Source organism: Camelina sativa, chromosome 12 (genome assembly GCF_030686135.1).
Source record: "Camelina sativa cultivar CO46 ecotype springtype chromosome 12, ASM3068613v1".
In the NCBI taxonomy this organism is placed as follows: Eukaryota; Viridiplantae; Streptophyta; class Magnoliopsida; order Brassicales; family Brassicaceae; genus Camelina; species Camelina sativa.
In genome coordinates this window covers 2395459-2415176 of record NC_141891.1, presented here as the reverse complement: position 1 = coordinate 2415176, position 19718 = coordinate 2395459, and the positions used below count along the sequence as shown (strand labels likewise).

At 34.2% G+C, this 19718-nt stretch overlaps 6 protein-coding genes across 7 annotated transcripts; 4 read left to right on the top strand and 2 right to left on the bottom strand.

Annotated features, from left to right (window-relative positions):
• Positions 1-1081: 1081 nt before the first annotated feature.
• On the bottom strand, positions 1082-3506 carry LOC104729695 (acetylserotonin O-methyltransferase). Its single transcript, XM_010448668.3, has 2 exons — positions 2513-3506; positions 1082-1644 (listed from the first exon to the last, which is right to left on the bottom strand). The coding sequence occupies exons 1-2, from the start codon at positions 3293-3295 to the stop codon at positions 1321-1323; spliced, it is 1107 nt and encodes a 368-aa protein (XP_010446970.2). The 5' UTR covers positions 3296-3506; the 3' UTR covers positions 1082-1320.
• Positions 3507-6369: 2863 nt separating this feature from the next.
• LOC104729694 (egg cell-secreted protein 1.4-like) lies at positions 6370-6901 on the top strand. Its single transcript, XM_010448667.2, has one exon. It carries the CDS (start codon positions 6412-6414, stop codon positions 6769-6771), a length of 360 nt encoding a protein of 119 aa, XP_010446969.1. The 5' UTR covers positions 6370-6411; the 3' UTR covers positions 6772-6901.
• A 1153-nt stretch (positions 6902-8054) lies between these two features.
• Positions 8055-9932, top strand: LOC104729693 (uncharacterized). Its single transcript, XM_010448666.3, has 3 exons — positions 8055-8649; positions 9111-9296; positions 9397-9932. The coding sequence occupies exons 1-3, from the start codon at positions 8209-8211 to the stop codon at positions 9682-9684; spliced, it is 915 nt and encodes a 304-aa protein (XP_010446968.1). The 5' UTR covers positions 8055-8208; the 3' UTR covers positions 9685-9932.
• An 8-nt stretch (positions 9933-9940) lies between these two features.
• Positions 9941-12172, bottom strand: LOC104729691 (lysine histidine transporter-like 7). The gene is made up of 5 exons (XM_010448664.3): positions 11636-12172; positions 11346-11479; positions 10850-11262; positions 10619-10750; positions 9941-10510 (listed from the first exon to the last, which is right to left on the bottom strand). The coding sequence occupies exons 1-5, from the start codon at positions 11902-11904 to the stop codon at positions 10025-10027; spliced, it is 1434 nt and encodes a 477-aa protein (XP_010446966.2). The 5' UTR covers positions 11905-12172; the 3' UTR covers positions 9941-10024.
• A 3862-nt stretch (positions 12173-16034) lies between these two features.
• On the top strand, positions 16035-18097 carry LOC104729690 (cytokinin riboside 5'-monophosphate phosphoribohydrolase LOG5). Of its 2 annotated transcripts, none has more exons than XM_010448663.3 (7): positions 16035-16554; positions 16649-16746; positions 16863-16893; positions 16977-17076; positions 17251-17321; positions 17421-17564; positions 17685-18097. In XM_010448663.3, the coding sequence occupies exons 1-7, from the start codon at positions 16447-16449 to the stop codon at positions 17808-17810; spliced, it is 678 nt and encodes a 225-aa protein (XP_010446965.1). In that variant the 5' UTR covers positions 16035-16446; the 3' UTR covers positions 17811-18097. The 2 variants fall into 2 exon arrangements, with proteins under 2 accessions (XP_010446965.1, XP_087335262.1); XM_087479136.1 differs by having other exon boundaries at positions 16225-16554; positions 16821-16893.
• A 487-nt stretch (positions 18098-18584) lies between these two features.
• LOC104729688 (uncharacterized) lies at positions 18585-19518 on the top strand. Its single transcript, XM_010448662.3, has one exon. It carries the CDS (start codon positions 18659-18661, stop codon positions 19412-19414), a length of 756 nt encoding a protein of 251 aa, XP_010446964.2. The 5' UTR covers positions 18585-18658; the 3' UTR covers positions 19415-19518.
• Positions 19519-19718: the final 200 nt, after the last annotated feature.

Here is a 19718-nt window from a genome sequence, read left to right as displayed (position 1 = left end):
CGTGTTCGTGTAACACCAACCACTGCGTCCCATTCAATTTAATCACATTTTACGTATTAGACCACGTACGTGTAACGTCTTTTCCCACATATTTTTATAAAGTCTTCAATTTTTTAAGGAAAACAAAACATCTTGATAATGACGATATGCGCAATATCCCCCACTTTTTGTTAGTAGTGGATCAGGAGTATCTGGGGAAATTAGTATTGGCTGCTTTATTTATCTGATATCTCATAGTGGTTTTTAACTATTAATCAGTTGATTGACGATTCTATACTTTTATGTGATTGTGTCATGTCTAAATTATTCCATGTTTTTTTTTTTTTTGGGATAAATTTGTATCCACAATCTAAATTACCCTTACTGAATAAATTTGTGTTGTTTCTAGTCTACCCTTTTGATCCAACATTCCGTCTTGTTGTATATGACATGAAACTTTATGTTAACAAAAATGACTTGAGTAAAAGTTAACTTAATTAAATTAGACTTTAAACCTGTAGGTTGCAACACCTCTTAATAGTTGATACCAATATTGTTGCCACCAAGGCATTCTCAAGCTTTGTCAACAAACGTACACATATCAGCGTCGCTATCAAATGTCTCGGAAACTTAGGGGCATGTCTCACGCGCGCTCCAAAGAATCCTAATTCAGTCTATACACACATTTACATAATTACATGATTAACGTTAATGGAATTTAATGGATCATTGATTTTTTTTTTTTTTTTAAGTGAATCAACAATAGGGCGATGAAACCCGTTTAAAGTATGATCTAGTTGGAAACCAAACCAAAACTTTATAACGCTGGCAATTGCAACGATTTAGGTTGGAGTCGGACCGCTTCTTGAATATGTTTGTCAAGTCTGTGTCCCGATCTTGTAACGCCCACCGACATAGTAACCACGTAAATATTTGGGTCTTTGTTTTGGACCGCTGCTTTGATTGATATATATATATTTTTATGATTATACTTTTCCACCGAATCAATATAATTGTAAGATTTCACATTGTAAAAAATCATACATACTATCATATATAAATATATATACAGCCTATGGCTATAGCAATAAATAAAAGCAAATTGGTGCAAATTCGTACACTCAACGAGATTAATTGAAAAAAACGTGTGGAAATGAAAATACAAATAACAAAACAACACGGCTGCCGGCTGGTACTGAAACAAGCCATAATTATTCTTACACAAGACGATTATTCATACGTCGTTATCATTTCTCACGTACTGGTAAGCCAATAATCACATATTTATTGAGTTTTTTTCAAAGGTAAAGATGTGAGATTCAATCTTTCATATCATCAATTTTAAGACCGATACGCGATGATGAGACACTGAACATCATCAATGTCCCTAACCTCATATCGAGCAAAGCCAGCTTCTGTAAGAACAAAGTCCCACTCTTTCAAAGTCCTTTCTTTGCCTGTGCTTGTGTGAGCCATCATCACCATATCAAGCATCAATCTCACGTGCTCCAACTTCTCATCTCTTTCGTCCACTATCATTGTCTTTTTATTCTCTCCGATCACAGATTCCACTATCAACACTTTCCCCACAATTGGTGGGACAGCTTCTTTGCAATTCTTCAATATCTTGATGCAATCTTTGTCTCCCCAATCGTGTAACACCCACTGCCATCATTTATCACATTATACGTATTATATATATATATATATATATATATATATATATATATATATATATATTCAATTATGATATTTGAAGAGTATTTTTCCTTTTTTTTTTTTTTTCTCTCCAACCACACATAAATTTTTAAAAACCACTCATTAATTCAATTGGTAGAATGGTAGCCAATCAGAAAGGTAAATGTCTACTAATTAGTGTTATCCTGTATACTTTAGGAAAATCTGTAAAATTAAAATGATTTTGACAAAAAGCGCAAAACAAATCCTTAAAGTAAGATTCTACTCATCTCGCCTTGTTTTTAAATCTTATTATATAAAAGATGTGTCTTCTTATGTATTGGTTAATTAGTTAATACAACTATCTAGGAAAAATAGTAGTGGTTGCTTTAATTATTTGATACTAGTTGATAATTGATAGTACTTGATAGTGTTTGTTAATTACTTGCTATTAATTGATTCGCTACTTTAATTTGGTGTCAGATCATATGTCATGTCTAAATTATTTATGATATAATGGAAGATAGTTGAAAAAAAAAAAGTATAAACCCACTTCTAAGTTAACAAAAATAGAATGTAAAACAAACATTATACAAAATAGAAAACAAATCATAATGTATAGCTTAATTAGTACGAGGCTTATATATTTTGAAGCTAAAAGAATGATAATATTTCTAACATTAAACTATAATTTTTTGTTTTGATAATTTTAACATCTATTCATTTTAATTGTGTATGTGAAAATTTAATTTTGATGGAAAATAGATGAAAGTTAATTGTAAGGAATACACACTAGTTTTTTTTGTGAATAATAGTTAATTAGAGGAAGATAAAAGTATGGAAATGAAATATTAACCTTGATGAAAACAGCGTCGCATGCAGGAATAGAATCAAACATATCGCCCTCAATATTAGTAACCCCATCCAAAATCTGAGCAACTTCAATAACATGAGGAAGATCAAAATTATATCCTTTGATCCAAGGAAACTCCTTTACAAGTATTCCCAACGTTTCTCCGGTACCACCTCCTACGTCAACCACTGTATCCACGCCGTCTAGCAAACCGTGACAAGCTCCGGCTACACGTGGTACCACTCGCCTTGTATCACAAGCCATGGCCTCATTGATCAGATCGCTAAGGCCCGGATTATCCTGCGCGAACGACCACACGTCTTTACCGTGCACAGCATCAAACGGTGGTGGAGTTGAACCGTTGACCGGAGAAGACACGACTGAGCTCAGTCTCAACCATGGGGCGAGCATCTCGGGTCTTGTTTCGAAGAGAACAAAAGGAGCCAGCGACTTGCCGTCACGCTTTGTGATCATCATACAGCGAGAGAGTGGCGTGTTAGTGTAGCCTGTGGCTAAACCATCTTTTATGGGGACTTCTTTGAAGAGTCCTTGGTGCACAAGAAACCTCATTATACGGCGGAGATGTGAGGGAGAGGCGGAGACGGCGGAGGAGAGTTCAGCTAGTGTCATGGGAAGTGACGAAGGATGGTTTTCAATGGCTTCTGGTATTTTAAGATCAATGGCACACTTTGCAGCTGCGATATCTGCAAACCCAAAGACATACCTCCATATGTCTAGAGAAGCTTTTGCTTCTTCATCTACTAATTTTTTTTTAATATCTTCCATTTTGTTTCTATCAAGATTTGGTTTAGTAGAGATATAAAGACAGGTGATATGGAGTTGAGAAGTTAGGGTTCTCTTTTATAACGATCAGAAGTGGGGGCACAATGGTAATTTGGTTATATAAAAGATGTACTGTACAATAGTAATTTCAGAGCCCAACATGTTTTCATGAATTCAGTGTTTCAATGAATTTAATGTTCAACATCAATATGACATTTAAGAATTGGATTCAATAATTTCTTTTATCAGTTATGACGAAAGAAGTTCAGACCACCTGTCGATTCCTTTTGTTTTTTTTACTGCTACGATATATTGACCATATTTTGATATTAGCCCTTAATTGAAAGATGTAAAAACCAATGTGGTTAGATAAAATAAATACTAGCCGAGACAAAAAGGAATCGACAAGCTTCGGTGTTTTGGCCTACCAACTTCGATACACCCTTACCTCCTGTATACATTACATGAAACTTAATGATAACAATAATGACTATGAGTTAAATTCTACCTAATTTAGACTTAAAATCTTGCAATCCCTTTTAATGCATGTATTTCTAGCAAACCATTTTCAAGCTCTGTCAACCAAACGAACACATATCAGGGTAGCTGTCAAATATCTCGGACATGTGTCCTGTGCGCTAGACGACATATAGACGCAATTTCTCAAATCTTATGCCAATTTGTGGCTGTGTTAAAATTTCAGAGGTTTTTTTTTTTTTTTTTTAAACTAAATTTGAGAGATTCTTTCAGTTCTCCATTGCTTATGGGCTCTTGTTATTTATTCTTATTTTTTGGCAAAATATAGGTCCCGCTTCTTATAAGCCTATACGTTTTATTTCCTAAATGATATTCATACTTTATCAAGAAAAAGAAAGAAAGAAAAAAAACTAATGTAGAATGAATTCTATAATATATACATGGATGAAATTCCTAGTGGAAATTTCGATAAACTGTGACTGTAGTTATAAGTTCTATTAGCCTTGCTTACATTATATATCTTTTTTTTGGGTCAAACTTACACTATATCTATGATTTTAGAAATGTTATATATCTCTATATCTAAATATTAAAACTGAGTACGATATCAAAACAAATTTTGGTGTAGTTAGTATATCATGTTTATATTTATTAATGGTTAAAGAATGTGCGATTAGATATTGACGCTATGCGTGTCTTGATTTCCTTCACTATATTAGTGGAATCTAGTACCAAAATAATGTTTAATGTAATTTCGCTTGAGTCAGAAAATTTCGAAAAACAATTTTTTGTCAACTGTGTCTGACACTATAGATGTGCATGTACGCTGATTAAGTCACTGATTAGGAAAGGATTATCACTAATGTTATTTAAAATTTGCGATGATTAACACTTTGTAAGAAAGCATTTCCTTCAATAGATTAATGGAAAGCTTTAATAATGTAAGGAAATGGCGCTAATCTCGTGTGTTCTGTGGACGTCAAAGATGCTCTTTCTAATAAAAATAAACTCCGTGGTGGAGTGTCGCTAATCTCATGTACTGTTGCTTTTGTACCCTTTATAATTTCATGCATTTTATATGGTGCTGACGAGAAAAAAACATTAAGATACAAGATTGTAAAACATAAATGGCAACTAGGAAGACAAATGAAATATTAAAAGAAAATTCGCAGAGGTTTAGTGGTTTGTGAGTTACAATTATTAATTCAAAATTTATTTTATTGGATAGCTGATTTTTTAAATCCTAGTCAAAATTATATGTCGTCATTGGTTTGGTGTTTCCTTATTAATTAAAATCAATACTCTTTGCTTTCTCTTTGGATTTAATTCATATACAAGGATGTAAATTTTCATTCTGAATGTATTAATATATAGTAGTTAGAATTTACATGTTTAATTTTAAATCCATTTCCATATCAATGAAAATGTACGTACATTTGGATGATAAGGTAGAAGAAAATTGTATATTTGGATGGCCTCTTTGGTATTTGTGATTACAAAAACATGGTGAATATAGAGCATCAAGTGCTTGAACACAAATATGAAATATCCTACACATCGTATCACTTGACTGATCTAAATTGAGTTGCAAGTCATACATTAAAACATGTTAAAAACAAGGTTGGATTTTTCGATCGGTTCGAATATCTTCGCAAAAAGGTAGGTACACAAAATTTGAAATATTTGGTGTGACGTTTCTATTGTCTGAGGAAAATATTTCCAAACCACCGGTACAATATTTTGTCTGAGCCCTTTTGTGCAGGGGCCATGATCATGATCTATTATTATGTCTCTTCCCTTCATTGAACTTGATATTTTTTCTCTTGGATTTGTTGTCAACTTCTTTCTCATATACATATAAATTTTTTTATAAAGGTTTTGTTGTTGTCACTTGTCAACATTACTCTTCAAATTGTTTTTAATACCATTTACATAACACATGGGAGATACTCGTATTGTCACTTTTGTTATTAAACACAAAATCTGATTTAAAACGAAATTATAAATGATATTAATATCCAAAAATTTAATTTCTTTAAGTTATTTATTACAAATTAAAATATCGAACATTTTCATGTTTATTGCAATAGATGATATTGTCTAAAACGAATCTTTTCGAATGAGGTGTAGTATTTTTTAGTCGACCCAAAGCTCGTAGACAATATTTACGAGAATCATAAAAACTACGTTAAGGTACAACTGTTTCATAAAAACTACGTTAACGCGAAAATTTTGTTTGCATGGCAAATTTTGATTTTAAGAATTATAGTGAATTGTATGTTCCGTCAAATATCATTTTCTTATTTCTTTCATCGAACAAAATTACAACAACAATCAGGGGTATATAGTAGTAATACGGTACACATAACATATTGTGCTTTTGACAGAGCGAACTTTCATTGGTCAAACCAGAATTAACAGGACATGAGTTATTTTTACAAAGCTTTTAAATTTCTTCCGTTGCTTGTATGTTTATAACTTATAAACATTTATTTGTTCTAACTAATTACATAATTTAATACCATTTTGATTTACTTTCTAGTTCCATCCTATAAATTATAGTCTGTTTTCCCTACCCAAACCATCCAAATATCAAAACAAAAGGAAGTTAGCAAAAAATTAAAGGAAGAAGAAAAAGAGAGATGGGAAACAATTCAAGAGCTATTTTCTCTTTAGTCTTAGTTGTAGCCTTATGTGCTGCAATTCTAATCACTCCGGGAACAGCTCATGAACAACCACCGCGCTTGCAATCTCCTCCGGATTTTCCTATTGATTTGGAAAAATGTTGGTCATCTCTTTTCAATACTCAAGGATGCATATTGGAGGTCTTCAAGTCAGTTTTTTCTGGTCAGTTTGGAAATGTTGGAGTGACATGTTGCAAAGCTTTCTCGACCATAGATGCTAACTGTTGGCCTCATATGTTTCCGTTAAACCCATTCTTTCCCCCTCTTCTTAAGGACAACTGTGCGCACATTGTCCCCAATTCCTCCACAAACAAGTGAAAGCGGGAGAATGAAGTGACTTGAGGCTTTATAAAGTCGAGTTAGTTTTATTAGAAACCTAAGGATATCTTTCCATTCATGTTCCTAGTGTCTTATGAATATCATCCAATAAAGTGAATTTTCTTGCATAGTCAGTTTGACATTATCTACCAGTTTACTTTATTGAGTCTTTGTTCATGAATATATACAACAATACTAATATAATAATTGTGGTGATAAAAGGTTTAGTGAACTATATACTAGCTATTAGCTATTAGATTAGCTAGCAAAATCGAAACACTAATATATCAATACTCTTCGTGGAAATAAATGAAGGATCCACTGAAGGCCTCTTGTCATACACAATAAAGACTTCATGTATTATGAATTTATGATCCCAGTTGATCGGAAAACGACTTGTAACAACAACCAAACCATCTGTATTCCTCTCTTGATATTTCCGGAAGTTACATTAATTTTGCCACGTACATCTACGAAAACCTGACCACACTTAACCAGTTAACTACTGGATAAAAACGAATATATATCATGTCACTGAACCGAGATAACCAGACCAGAATCAAACCCATAAACTCCTAAACCAGTTCTGCATGAATTTATGTAAGTGTCCAAAACTGACAATAAATAAACCAAATATGTTTCTGGACCACTAAAGATTAATTTCTGATTTTTATTTATTTTCAAATTGAAACGGCGACTTTAATGTTAGACTTGAAGGCACGACATTAATTTGCACTCGATTTAAGAAAGTAATTCGAAAATTATATTTTTGACTTTGAAATATCTATAAGTATTATTTATTTTTTGTGACGTCAAAAAAAGAAAATATCAGATAAGCAGTGTAGGAAATAACGTTTCGTCTTCTAACGAAAAATAAAAAGAGACCGTTTCGAATCGATCATTTTCATTTATAGTCTCTTCCCACGCGTTTTGACCCCAAAATTCTAAATCTTAAGCTTTTGTATTTTTTGACCAAAAAAAAAAAAAAAAAAAGAAAAAAGCTTTTGTATTTATTGATCAATTAGAATTTGATCTAATTATTTTGTGTTAGATATATTATATAAAATAAATGATATTTTCTATTACGAAATAACATTACCGGATGCCATAGTTCAATCTATTTGGTACTATTTTTGCCTTTTCATAGGTTTAAATACTAACTATCTCCAAGAAAGTTACATATACACACTTCGATTGGCCATTTGTTTTTTTGTTTTTTGTTTTTTTTTTTTTTAAATTTGAGTTTAAGTGTAGTTTCTTTTGATTACAATTTTCGTTTTCTTGGTCAGCATCAACCGTTACTCTCAAAAGAAATTTAGTTTCTCTTCTTTCTTGCACTTATTTCCCATTTCATTTTCCCACCTTCTAAAATAGAGGTCATCACCAAGATATAAAAAAATTTCCATAATAAAATCAAAAACCTTTATTGAGAAAGAGATGATGACGTGGCCGGCTAGATCTCCACCGTCAGAGACGACGAGGCCGGTTTATATTGTGCATAGCCCAACGAACACAGACGTAGAAAAGATATCAACGAGATCAGGTTTTAGCCCATGCGGGTCACCAGTTACTAACCGTCAGGGCCAGGTCAGCCATTACCATCATGACTCTGCGGCCGAGTCATCCTCGACTCCACGGGTCTCTAGACCATTGACAAACGAGTACAGAAGTGTCCAATTGCATGATCTTGACCGCCGAGTCTACGAGGATCATGACAATGATGAAGACTACGATGAAATGGACGGTTCGGATGAGAGGATGAGATGGAACACGAGGTGTTACTCGTGCTTGTTGTTTACGTTGGTGTTGGCCTTCACCCTCTTCTGTCTCATTTTGTGGGGCGTTTCCAAATCTTTCTCACCTATTGTCAATTTGAAGGTAACTGATATAGGTTTGATCACTCTCAACACACATTTTACGTGAATCTTTACAATCTCTCTGTTTTCGAAATTTATTTTTATGAAGTTTAAAGAAGAAATAGTTGTCCTTTTTATATAATTGATGAAAGATGCATGTGTCATACTCATTTTCTTTTGCGTTCATTTTCATATTTAATTTCGAATTCATCAATTCAATTAGAAAAGTTTGTGGGATTGTGAAAAAATAATCATTAAAGCTCCCTATCTAATTAACTACTATATATGGGGGGAAAAATCAAGAAATAAATGTAGAAAATGGATTTGCATGTAAATGAATAAACAAACAGATGTAAATAGAGGGTTTTTTTTTTTTTTTTTTGTAAATAGAGGTTTTTATTTTAACACAGATATATTTTTTACAAATAATGATGTCTTCATAATTTTTTACTTACAAATTGAGTTATTGACAAAATTAATCAGGAGATGGTATTGGAGAGCTTGAACGTGCAGTCCGGGAACGACCAATCGGGAGTGCTCACAGATATGTTAACCCTGAATTCAACGGTCACGATCCTATATAAAAATCCTGCAACGTTCTTCGCTGTCCACGTCACCTCCTCACCCCTCCAGCTCAGCTATTCCCAGCTTATCCTCGCCTCCGGTCAGGTAAACAAATTTGCGCACTCATTGATTAAACCGGGCCGGTTATGATTCATGTGGACTAATTAATTTCGCTTTTTCTTGTGTGTGTGTGACTAAAAAACAGATGGAAGAGTTTTCTCAACGTAGGAAAAGCGAGAGAATCATTGAGACCAATGTATTAGGGAATCAAATTCCTCTGTACGGAGGCGTACCGGCTCTTTATAGTCAACGAGCTAAACCGGACCAAGTCGTTTTGCCTCTTAACCTGACTTTCACGTTGCGATCACGAGCCTATGTGCTCGGCCGATTGGTTAAGAGTAAGTTCCATTCGAACATCAGATGCAGCATCACTCTGTATGGCGATGGACTTGGCAAAAAACATGATCTCTCCAAGTCTTGTTCTGATCATTGACCCATATGAATATCATAATGATCAGTTCAGAGTTAGAGAAGATGAGATTATTTCATGATTTAATCGGTGAGATATAGATGTAAAGAGGGATGAAACTGTCTTCTTCCTTTTTTTTTTAATATTACATTTTTCATTTTCATAGCTAGAGCGTAGATACTCTTTAACAGTGAGGAATTAACAACACTTGTTACAATATGTTGTCATCAATTTCTTTACAAGTATTTTGATCGCTAAAATCATAACCGAAGGTATCGTCTCCCTTGTGAAAAATTTTATTAAATAATCCCAAGTTTATCTCGTTTACGAATCCTATTTACATTGTAACAATTACAAGAATGCTTTAAGGATTGAAGAAGTTTGCATGCAAACCCTTTTGAGCCAAGCGCAGAGCCGAGGCAAGCAAAAGCAAAATGCTGAGAGAAGCACCCAAGCAACCCATCAAAACGTTGAACAACCACATTGGGCTTCTCCTCTCAGGCTTTTTGATAGAGATCCACATGAAAGAGGGGTACGTAAATGTTACAAGCAAGGCTATTGCTCCGATAAGCACTGCTAGATAAGGCAAAAACGGGAATACGATGGCTATAGAAAAACAAACCAAACCCAAGAACATACGCAACATCATCCGGACAATGATGGATGCACGCTTTTGTCTCTTGACTGTGTACACCATCTCTGCGTTGTCACACGCCGGCATTAAGTTTATCGGATATGAACATAAGCAAGAGAAGATGAACGTGAGGTGTATGAAACAGGCTGCTCGCTTCGAGTGCTCTTGTGTATAAAGTTTCAAATAGTTGCCTATAGGACCTCCCGATGCCGGAATCTATCATAAAGTACAAACACGTATACATTACTTTCAAGTTATTTTATTTTCAAAATGTAAATACAAAAAAAAAAAAGGAATAGTGTTTGGTTTTGTCGTTTGACATACCTTGTCACCGTGTGCCCAATATACAACAACCGATAGTGGAAACATACAAATCGCGACGAGAGCATGAGAGATCATTACTGCTCTCCACATTGTCTTACTTGAAGGGTTCTTTGAATCTGAAGGAAGAGTACCCTATACAAATATCACCCAAACAATTAATACCAAACGAAAATGTAACATATTTTGGAAAAATCTAAATCATGTTTTAAATGCGAGTTTTTTTTTTCAAACCTGTATCTCAAGAACGAGGTTGTTGCCACGAAAGACTAGAGCTATCAATCCAATAGCGTTGAAAATGTGAACGAAACTTTCATCCGTCGTAGCGTATCTGACTTGCTCAGTTTTTTTTACATCACTAGTTACAGGCAAAATCCATATCACGGTGCAATACGCGACTCCCATAACAGCACCAATCAACGAGACTCCAAAAAGAGAATTCAGATTCGGAAACTGAGATATGACCACCGCAATGCAGCTAAAAACCAAGAAGCATTGCACTGAATTAAGTGGCGCAGTGTTATCTTCAGACATAATTTGTAGAAGTTGCTGTATCGATTTCCCTCCGGTTATAACCAGAATCGTACACGCTCCTCCTGAGAGATACATCACAGGAAATATTGCGAGAAGTTTCCCAAGCTTCACACCTAATTACAACAACAAAAACGGTACCGTTTTTAACAACAAACTCTTAATTTGGATAGAAATAACTTATTAATTCGTTACATACCAAAGGAAGCAATTGCGAGTCTCACGAATCTGCTGATACGTATTCCCGGTAGGGCTTCGTGGAGATGAACAAGAAGCCACGTCGTGTATAGCTTCCATACAAATCCTACCGTTAGTATTATCGTTCCCCAAACCCTGGAAAAATAAAATAAATCTTATTTTAACTTTATACATATTATTCACACACCAAACAAAAAATAATCAAAAAGAGTACGCAAAACAGAGGTTTTTTAAAAAAATTTGGAGCAAATAAAGAAATAAAGAGAATCTTGATTTTGAGAAAATTATTACCATCCGAGAGCTGCGAAAGCTGCAGGAAGAAGAATCACTTGGAGACCAATTCCCACACAGAGAAGATGAAACGTAGCCGTAAAGATATTCCCTTTTCTTGATTCTGTGATCGGCAACCAATCTTCAAGCGGAATCCCCCCACCATCACCGCCGTTTTTATCGTCGGAGATTGGTTGTGGATCTGCGGTGGGGCTTGGTGACATAAATAAAGCAGAACCACCACTTTCTTGTGATTCCAAATCAAACAAATTGCCTAATGCCATAGGCATGTATTCACAAAAAAAAAAAAAAAAAATTTCTCTAAGGATTTTTAAATCGCGTTATTTACGTAAAGCCACAAATTTGTATGGCTTTTTTTTCGTTCTCTCCTCTCGTTGGATTATATAGTTTGTTTTGGGGTGGTAGGGTGCATTAATAAATTGACTATGAATCTCTTTTTTCCCAAAACAAAAAAGGAAGGGTATTTTATCATTTTTAAGTGCTTAAGAGAATCTCAATAATAATTCGACACTAAAACGATTCATATCTCTACTTACCATTTTTTAATTGATATATTTTGAACGGTTGAAATTAGTATTAGTATGACTATGACATACGCATTAATGACGTGATAAATATGACGTCATCAGTTAGGTCACTTTCAGTACTCCAAAGCGTGGACCCATTGGTATAGATAGATCGAAGTCTTCTTATTTTTGTTAGGTAGCTTCAATAACTCAAGTCAAGGCCAAGAAAATTTACCAAACTGGTTTGCATTAGATTTGTGTTCATTGTTCCATTGGACTTTGTTTTGCTCTTCCGGGGTTTTTGGTCAAAGCCGGCGTCAACTTTGAGCCGAGCTTCCACCACCATCGTCTCTTTTGTTTTTACACTTTAGACGACCCAAGTAGTTAGAGATGATAAACGTGCATGTGAGTTGCTTTTGACTCGACTTTTGCTATAAAAAAAGTTCAAAGTATGTGAAAAAAGGATTTAGAGTAGGCATCTAGTCATCTACTTTCACAACTCTCTTATTTGTTGAAACCAAAGTTTCAAAAGTAGCTTCAAGTCTAGTTGTTGTAAGTGAGGATTAGTCTCAAGTTTAGCTTCAGAAAGTAGATTCAAGTCTAGTGGTAAGTCAGGATTAGTTGGTAGGTACATTTGTCTTTTCTGCGCATTAGGAATGAATGGGAAGCGGATATCTTGTTTTCTTGGTATATTTGTAATCTATTCTTTTTAATTCGATGCTATTATTCTATTACTGTTGTATCTATATGCTCTTAAGCTAATAATGGTTATTTGATCCATCTCTAAAATGTATTAAAACCAAAATTGCTTAGAAGTATGGAAAAATAAATTAACCGAAAATATATTGCAATATTCATTTTCAAACTTCACATTTAAGTTTCGAATTCAAATCAAAAGAAGAAAGTTGAAGTTGACTTTATATAATAATCTAATTACTACACACTGCTATCTCATTTTGGTATAACAGGTGATTTTTGTTTATTTTTGGGGTCAGGTAATTAGAGGAAACGAAAACCAGTCAAATTTAAATTTTAAATATAAGTCAACCAAAAGTTTCGGACTTCAAGGTTGACTCCATGTTTTTCTAAAAAATAAAGTTTTGGATACTTCATGTTTTAATCCTTGTTCAGTACTCTTAATCTTCCATACAATATCGTTTTATACTTACATGCATGGCGCGTAATCGTGGAGTTAAGCAAACCGTCTATTTGAAAATTATGTTATCACATTAACCCAATTCACGATCTATATTTTTTTTTTTTTTTTTTGATAAAGGAGCTTTTATTACTTTATCTATGTTACAACTTACGAAATAGAATAATTTCCTTAATTACCAAAACAAAACCAAAAAACTTACAAAATTGAATTTGAATTCTCTTTACGTGTTTCGGTAGTTTCCTCGTGATTACAGATCGAAGTATTGAAAAGTCTTTAAAACGATTAGGAAATTACCCAATTTTTGGTTATTTTTGTGATATTTTTTCTTTTTGTTTGGAATAATAATGTTCGAATTAGTATACTGTGCAAAGTGTTGACACTTGACACTATGCAAGTGTTTTGCTTGTACGTAATAACTAAAAAAGAAATCAAAATATCTTATTTCACAGAAAATTACAAAAAGAATAATTGTTCATCGAACTTCATACAAAAGCAAAGCTCATCAACTCCCACTAACAAAACAGATCGAATCAGACATAATCATGAAATGATTAATCGGAAGATTTTGTAAACTCTAGTGAATTTTACGAATTTTGATTGACGCAAAATATGTATATACTTATAATATTTTCATTTTCTTTTATTTATGATAAGATAAAATAGATACGATAATTTACTAGTAATCTTTATCAAAAAATAATTTACTAGTATTACAATAAAAATATTTTAATGACGACAAAAAAATCCACATCATCAGTTAAATACAATTGGTTTCATCTGGTAATTATGTGTGGCTAAGCTGTAAGCTCAAGTCAAAAAACAAGGCTGAAGGGTTGGGTTGCGTTAGATTGTGTCAAGTTGAATACTATTAGATGAGACGAGTCAGCTTTGGCATTACAAGATTTTTTAGGTGTCGGTCGGGATACGAGTTGGCGATACTTTTGACTCATCATTTTCATTAAAAAAAAATGTTGTTAAAAATATAAATAATAATTTAGCAGTAGTACGAGTGGTCGAATATCCAAAAGTAACGATAAGTAAAGTGGTACTCGAATGAGGTTGCCTAGTAGCTTCCCCCGTTCCTTTAGGTGATGGTGATGTCTAGATTATATCAGAAACATGAAAGCGAAATAATTATACATATCACCACTATAATGCTGTCTCATGAATTATACATATCACTATAATGCTGTCTCACATGCATTTGGTAATTTGAAACCGGCATAAAGTAAAAGAACAACTAATCATCAGTCACTTTACGAATTTGTGATATTTTTTTTGAATGGTACTAAGTTATTAAACTGACTGATATATGCGTGTAAACTGTAGCTTCCTTCCTTCTGTTCATTTCATATCTCAACTTGATCGTTCTTTTAGCGGCCAATTTTGAATTAAGGGAGCTAAGCCAAACAAAACTTCCTCTAGTGTGACATATTGCTAAAGTGTGCAAAACTGCAAATACACCGGCAAGGCAACAAAAATTAATTTACTTCCTGAATCATATTTTTTTAAAGCATGCGTCGGACCCATTTAAACTAAGGTCGCTATATAAAATTTTATATCGTAAATCCATTGACGGCTAAATGGATTTATTTGATTTATCATTTAATACATATGAGTATCACCATCGGATCACACTACAACTTACTTGAAGAAAAAAGCTATAAAAAAAAGAGACGAAAACACTAACTGAAAATGTACTAATACAAATATATATATACACGTATACATATACTAATGTGGATTATTAAAAGGAGACGAGAACACTAATTAAAAATGTACTTTAACTGTTAGCTGAATATGCCTAATTGCAAAAGTGTGCCAAGTGGATTTTGTTCGCAATTGTAAGGTTGTTTATTAAATAGATCTAAAAGTTGGGCTTAGAGATCTAAAAATAGAAACATAATCAATAATGGGCCAAAGTTGTTTATTAAAATGATACGCCGATACAAAATGGCAAATAGATCATGAGTCAGTTCTTATGGATACCAAAACAAGGCTCGTCCAAACCCATCGAAAACTCATCCCAAAAATACAATACAGTATAACGAAACTCTCAAAATAATTCGGTCTCACCAACACAATCTGGTATGTTCGTGAACACATTCGTCACAGAGAGCTTTTATCTAAAACAAGTTCCAACTGAGCCAACAAATCATTGATTATTATCATATTATGCATCATGTTTGGAAAAAGGTAGTTAAAGTGGGGAAATTAGCATTTCTTTGACCGAGTCAAAGTTAGGCATTGACCCAAAAGAAGACGGTGAGGAGAAGTGAGTGCTGTTCGGGTTTTAGAAAAGCAAACTACGTGTCGTTTAGATACAATCTCCTACGCAAAAGGCTGCAGGTACATGTACAATATGTAACCCAAACAAACTAATAATGGAATGTTGTGTGAAGAGAAGAACCCTACTTGTTGACACATATACACCAACAAGTATGGGTCATAAAGTGGGATCCATCAAATTTAGCCATTAGTGTGGATCAACCCGAACTCGACACGTTGAGCCTAAAGGACGAAACATTGAATGGAGAAAAGTTGAGAAAAAACGGTTCGTTGATGATGATGATGATGAACCATCCTTCCTAGAAAAGAAATAAACCAAAGATATAGTATATACCTAACACACAAAGGGTCTTATGACATCATCACACCAACTTTGAAAATGAAGTTAGGAACGAGAGAAATCAATGTTTTCTTAATAAATGACAACTTTTCCACCTAAGAATTTAAGTCACACTTGGTTTAACCTTCCATCCAAATGCTTTAATTTTACTTTCTAAACTCTGTTTAAGTTTCTTGTTCTTGTAGTTACTTTTTGAATTTAAATTGATCTTTAAGTGTATTTTTTTTTTTTTTTTAACCAAAAAAGCGACCCACTCTTTCAACCATAAAAAGGAAAAGAAGAAAGCTTGTTACTTGAATACAATTGGATATATGGAACAGTACTGTCTGTCTTTGTTGCTTTGTTGTGTCTATATAATTTCTTGTCTCATTGTCTAAGTTGCAACACAAAGTGAAACAAAAATGAGCTAGCTTGAACCACACGTTCATCTTCCAAGAAATAAACTTATCTTTCCCCTAAATCAACCAGAGAAAAACAAAGAAAGAAAGAAGAAAAGCTAACTGATTTGGCTAAGAGAATGGAAATAGTGGAGTCGAGGTTCAAGAGGGTTTGTGTCTTCTGTGGTAGCAGCAGCGGAAACAGAGACTGCTACAGAGATGCTGCCACTGATCTAGCTCAAGAACTGGTTTGGTTATGCTTAAATCTTGATTAATGAGAGTCTTGAAACCCCTGAAACGGGTCTTGATATTTCTCTCTGTTTCCTCTGTTTTGTGAAACAGGTGACGAGGAGATTGAATCTTGTGTACGGAGGAGGAAGCATAGGTCTCATGGGTTTGGTCTCACAAGCTGTTCATGAAGCTGGAGGACATGTACTAGGGTATGCTTAAAATCTATGACCTCTTCACTTTAGTTTTGAGCCTTTCACTACTATAGTCTATAGTAACAACATAGTTGTGTGATTTGCTTCCATTTTGCTCTGCTTTCATGGGTTAGGATCATACCAAGGACTCTTATGGACAAAGAGGTAGGCATAATTTTTTGCATTCTAGCTTAAATGATTACACTGTTTTCAGAAAGAGTCGTCTCTGAAATGTGATTTTATAACAGATAACTGGAGAAACATATGGTGAAGTAAAAGCTGTGGCAGATATGCATGAAAGGAAAGCCGAAATGGCACGCCACTCGGATTGTTTCATAGCACTACCAGGTACATAATAACTGACTAGCTTATAGATACTTTGTAAAACTTGAAAATGTTTTTCAGTCGTTTGGTTACAAACTTAAAACTAGGTCCGGATGTTTCAAGGTTAAATCTTTCTTCCAATATAAGACTCATTTGTAACTGACTTTTAATTGCTCTGTTCTTGCAAATGGTTATCAGGTGGGTATGGAACACTGGAAGAGTTATTGGAAGTAATAACATGGGCACAACTTGGAATCCACGACAAGCCTGTTAGTACTGTTAAAATGAATCTCTCTGAATCACTATAGCCAAATATTATAATACAGTCTTGATCATTTCTGTTTCCACTTTGGGGGGAACTTTTGCAGGTGGGTTTGTTAAATGTGGATGGTTATTACAATTACCTCCTCACTTTCATTGATAAAGCCGTTGATGATGGCTTTATTAAGCCATCTCAGCGTCACATCTTTGTCTCTGCTCCTAATGCGAAAGAGCTTGTCCAAAAACTTGAGGTGGGGTACCCACCAAAATATTGCTTTGCTTTTCTCTCCTTGAGATTCTCTGATGAAGATATCAAAGACAAAAACTTTGATTCGGAAATTGATATTTTGTTTTTTGATTTTCCTCACCAGGCATATAAGCCAGTGAGTGATGGAGTCATAGCAAAATCTAGGTGGGAGGTTGAGAAGAAAGTGCAACAGCCGCAACAAGCAGTGTTCTGTTCTAACACAAGCATGCAGACTGAGATTGCTCTTTAGACTTTTAGAGGGTCTTTTGTTTAAGAATTTAAAAAAGTGTAGAGATGAAATTATGAGAAAAATTGAGAAGCTTCCCTCTCTTGATCACAACAAGGCTTCGAGAACTTTTTCTTCTGCATTCATCACTTTTTTAGTCCATTCATATATATAATCAAGATTAGAAGACCTCAGGCAATCTTTTATTTATTTTATTTTTAGCGATGTGTTTATGATGTGATTCATATCCAAAGAAACAATGCCAAATAATATTTTGAATATAATAAAACAAGAAATGGATGTGCACCTTATTGGCTTAGTTTAAGGCAAATCCAGCAAGGCTTGTCCCCTTGGAGTTGATATGGTTAAATCACCATTTAACCATGCATATATTCATTCTCAAAATCTCATGTGCAACCAATAGATATTATCATATTACAGTACATGACACAACTACAAGAGCCTTATTAATATTTGAAACAAATCAAAATTTTGCAGTGTAGGAGGCAGACAATATCTGAATACACTAATGTATCCACGAGTGGCACAAATTAATATCATATATGCTTAAAGGAGACAAGCCCTACTGGTTATGCATGTTCCTACACCAATAAGATGCAGAATCCTAGCTAATTCATGTGATCAGATCTGAATCATATATATTGCTTTTGCACATTGGATGATGCGTTGGGGTGAGTGTTTGGAGGGAGACATTGCACAAACATCGGTTTCTATAATTCAGATTTGAGCCACTTTAAGATTCCTTCCCTAATGCTGTATAAATGCATTGACCGGAGAGCCAATGAAGACAGAACAAATATCTAAGCATTCCCTTCATCTCAAAACAGAGAAAGAAAGCTCAAACAAAAAAAATGGCAGTCTCCTTCCATTCTCGATCTAACAGCTACCCTTCAAGACAACACCCTCAAGCCGCTCATGTTGATGAGCAGTTGACCCGATTGAGATCTTCTGAGACAGCTTCTTCATCTTCTTCCATCTGTCAAAGACTTAGTAACCTTCAAGATTTACATGATTCTCTTGAAAAGATGATTCGCTTAACAGTCACCAACCAGGCTTTATCTCAAGATCAGATTGAAAAGCTTCTTGATGGATCCATCAAGATCTTGGATTTATGCAACATTGCCAAGGATAGTTTGTCACAAATGAAAGAGAGTCTCAAGGAGATCCAATCGATTGTAAGAAGAAAGCGTGGAGATCTATCCGCTGAGGTCAAGAAATACTTAGCCTCAAGAAAGTTTCTCAAAAAATCATTCCAAAAAGTACTCAAGAGTTTGAAAACCGGCGAAAACAAAAACAACGATTTGGCTGTGTTTGGAGAAGCGGAAACTGTAACAATTGCTTTGTTTGAAACTCTATTTAGCTTCATGTCCGGATCAAAGGCTTGTGGCAAATGGTCAGTGGTCTCAAAGATGATAAGCCAAAGCATAGCTACATATGAAGCTGAAGCAAATGAATTCACGATAGTCGACTTGGAGTTCCAATCAGAGAAGTCTTTGAAGGTGGAGAATGTGCAGATCTTAGAGTCATGCATTCAAGATCTTGAAGATGGAATTGAGTCACTCTCTAAATCATTAATCAAATACAGAGTCTCAATTCTTAACATCTAATTGGTCATTGTGCCCACAAATTTTTGTATAAATAGGATATGTAAATGTTAACATAATACAACGTTCTTTGATATAATTAAGGTCTACCATCTCTTCCTTCTTTCTCAACATAAGTACTTAAAATTTTCCAAGGAACAAGAATTTTATATTGAACTTGTTACATCTTTCGATTCTCAAATTTTACCATACTATATTTTGCAATGAAGAACCTGTATCCCGACATATATCATGTGTCATCTTATTGGCCTTATTTAAAGGAAATTCAAACATGGCTGAAAAGATCTAAAGCAGCCAACGAAGGTTT

What these genes read in the sequence shown, in the direction of transcription:
- LOC104729695 (XM_010448668.3), bottom strand. Translation starts at nt 3,295, where the DNA reads ATGGAAGATATTAAAAAAAAATTAGTAGATGAAGAAGCAAAAGCTTCT. An exon ending in GCGACGCTGTTTTCATCAAG is followed by an intron (nt 1,645 to 2,512) that starts GTTAATATTTCA and finishes AAATGATGGCAG; the next exon opens with TGGGTGTTACACGATTGGGG.
- LOC104729694 (XM_010448667.2), top strand. Translation starts at nt 6,412, where the DNA reads ATGGGAAACAATTCAAGAGCTATTTTCTCTTTAGTCTTAGTTGTAGCC.
- LOC104729693 (XM_010448666.3), top strand. Translation starts at nt 8,209, where the DNA reads ATGATGACGTGGCCGGCTAGATCTCCACCGTCAGAGACGACGAGGCCG. An exon ending in CACCTATTGTCAATTTGAAG is followed by an intron (nt 8,650 to 9,110) that starts GTAACTGATATA and finishes AAAATTAATCAG; the next exon opens with GAGATGGTATTGGAGAGCTT. An exon ending in TTATCCTCGCCTCCGGTCAG is followed by an intron (nt 9,297 to 9,396) that starts GTAAACAAATTT and finishes ACTAAAAAACAG; the next exon opens with ATGGAAGAGTTTTCTCAACG.
- LOC104729691 (XM_010448664.3), bottom strand. Translation starts at nt 11,904, where the DNA reads ATGCCTATGGCATTAGGCAATTTGTTTGATTTGGAATCACAAGAAAGT. An exon ending in GCTTTCGCAGCTCTCGGATG is followed by an intron (nt 11,480 to 11,635) that starts GTAATAATTTTC and finishes TTATTTTTCCAG; the next exon opens with GGTTTGGGGAACGATAATAC. An exon ending in ACTCGCAATTGCTTCCTTTG is followed by an intron (nt 11,263 to 11,345) that starts GTATGTAACGAA and finishes TGTTGTAATTAG; the next exon opens with GTGTGAAGCTTGGGAAACTT.
- LOC104729690 (XM_087479136.1), top strand. Translation starts at nt 16,447, where the DNA reads ATGGAAATAGTGGAGTCGAGGTTCAAGAGGGTTTGTGTCTTCTGTGGT. An exon ending in CTGATCTAGCTCAAGAACTG is followed by an intron (nt 16,555 to 16,648) that starts GTTTGGTTATGC and finishes TTTGTGAAACAG; the next exon opens with GTGACGAGGAGATTGAATCT. An exon ending in GGACTCTTATGGACAAAGAG is followed by an intron (nt 16,894 to 16,976) that starts GTAGGCATAATT and finishes ATTTTATAACAG; the next exon opens with ATAACTGGAGAAACATATGG.
- LOC104729688 (XM_010448662.3), top strand. Translation starts at nt 18,659, where the DNA reads ATGGCAGTCTCCTTCCATTCTCGATCTAACAGCTACCCTTCAAGACAA.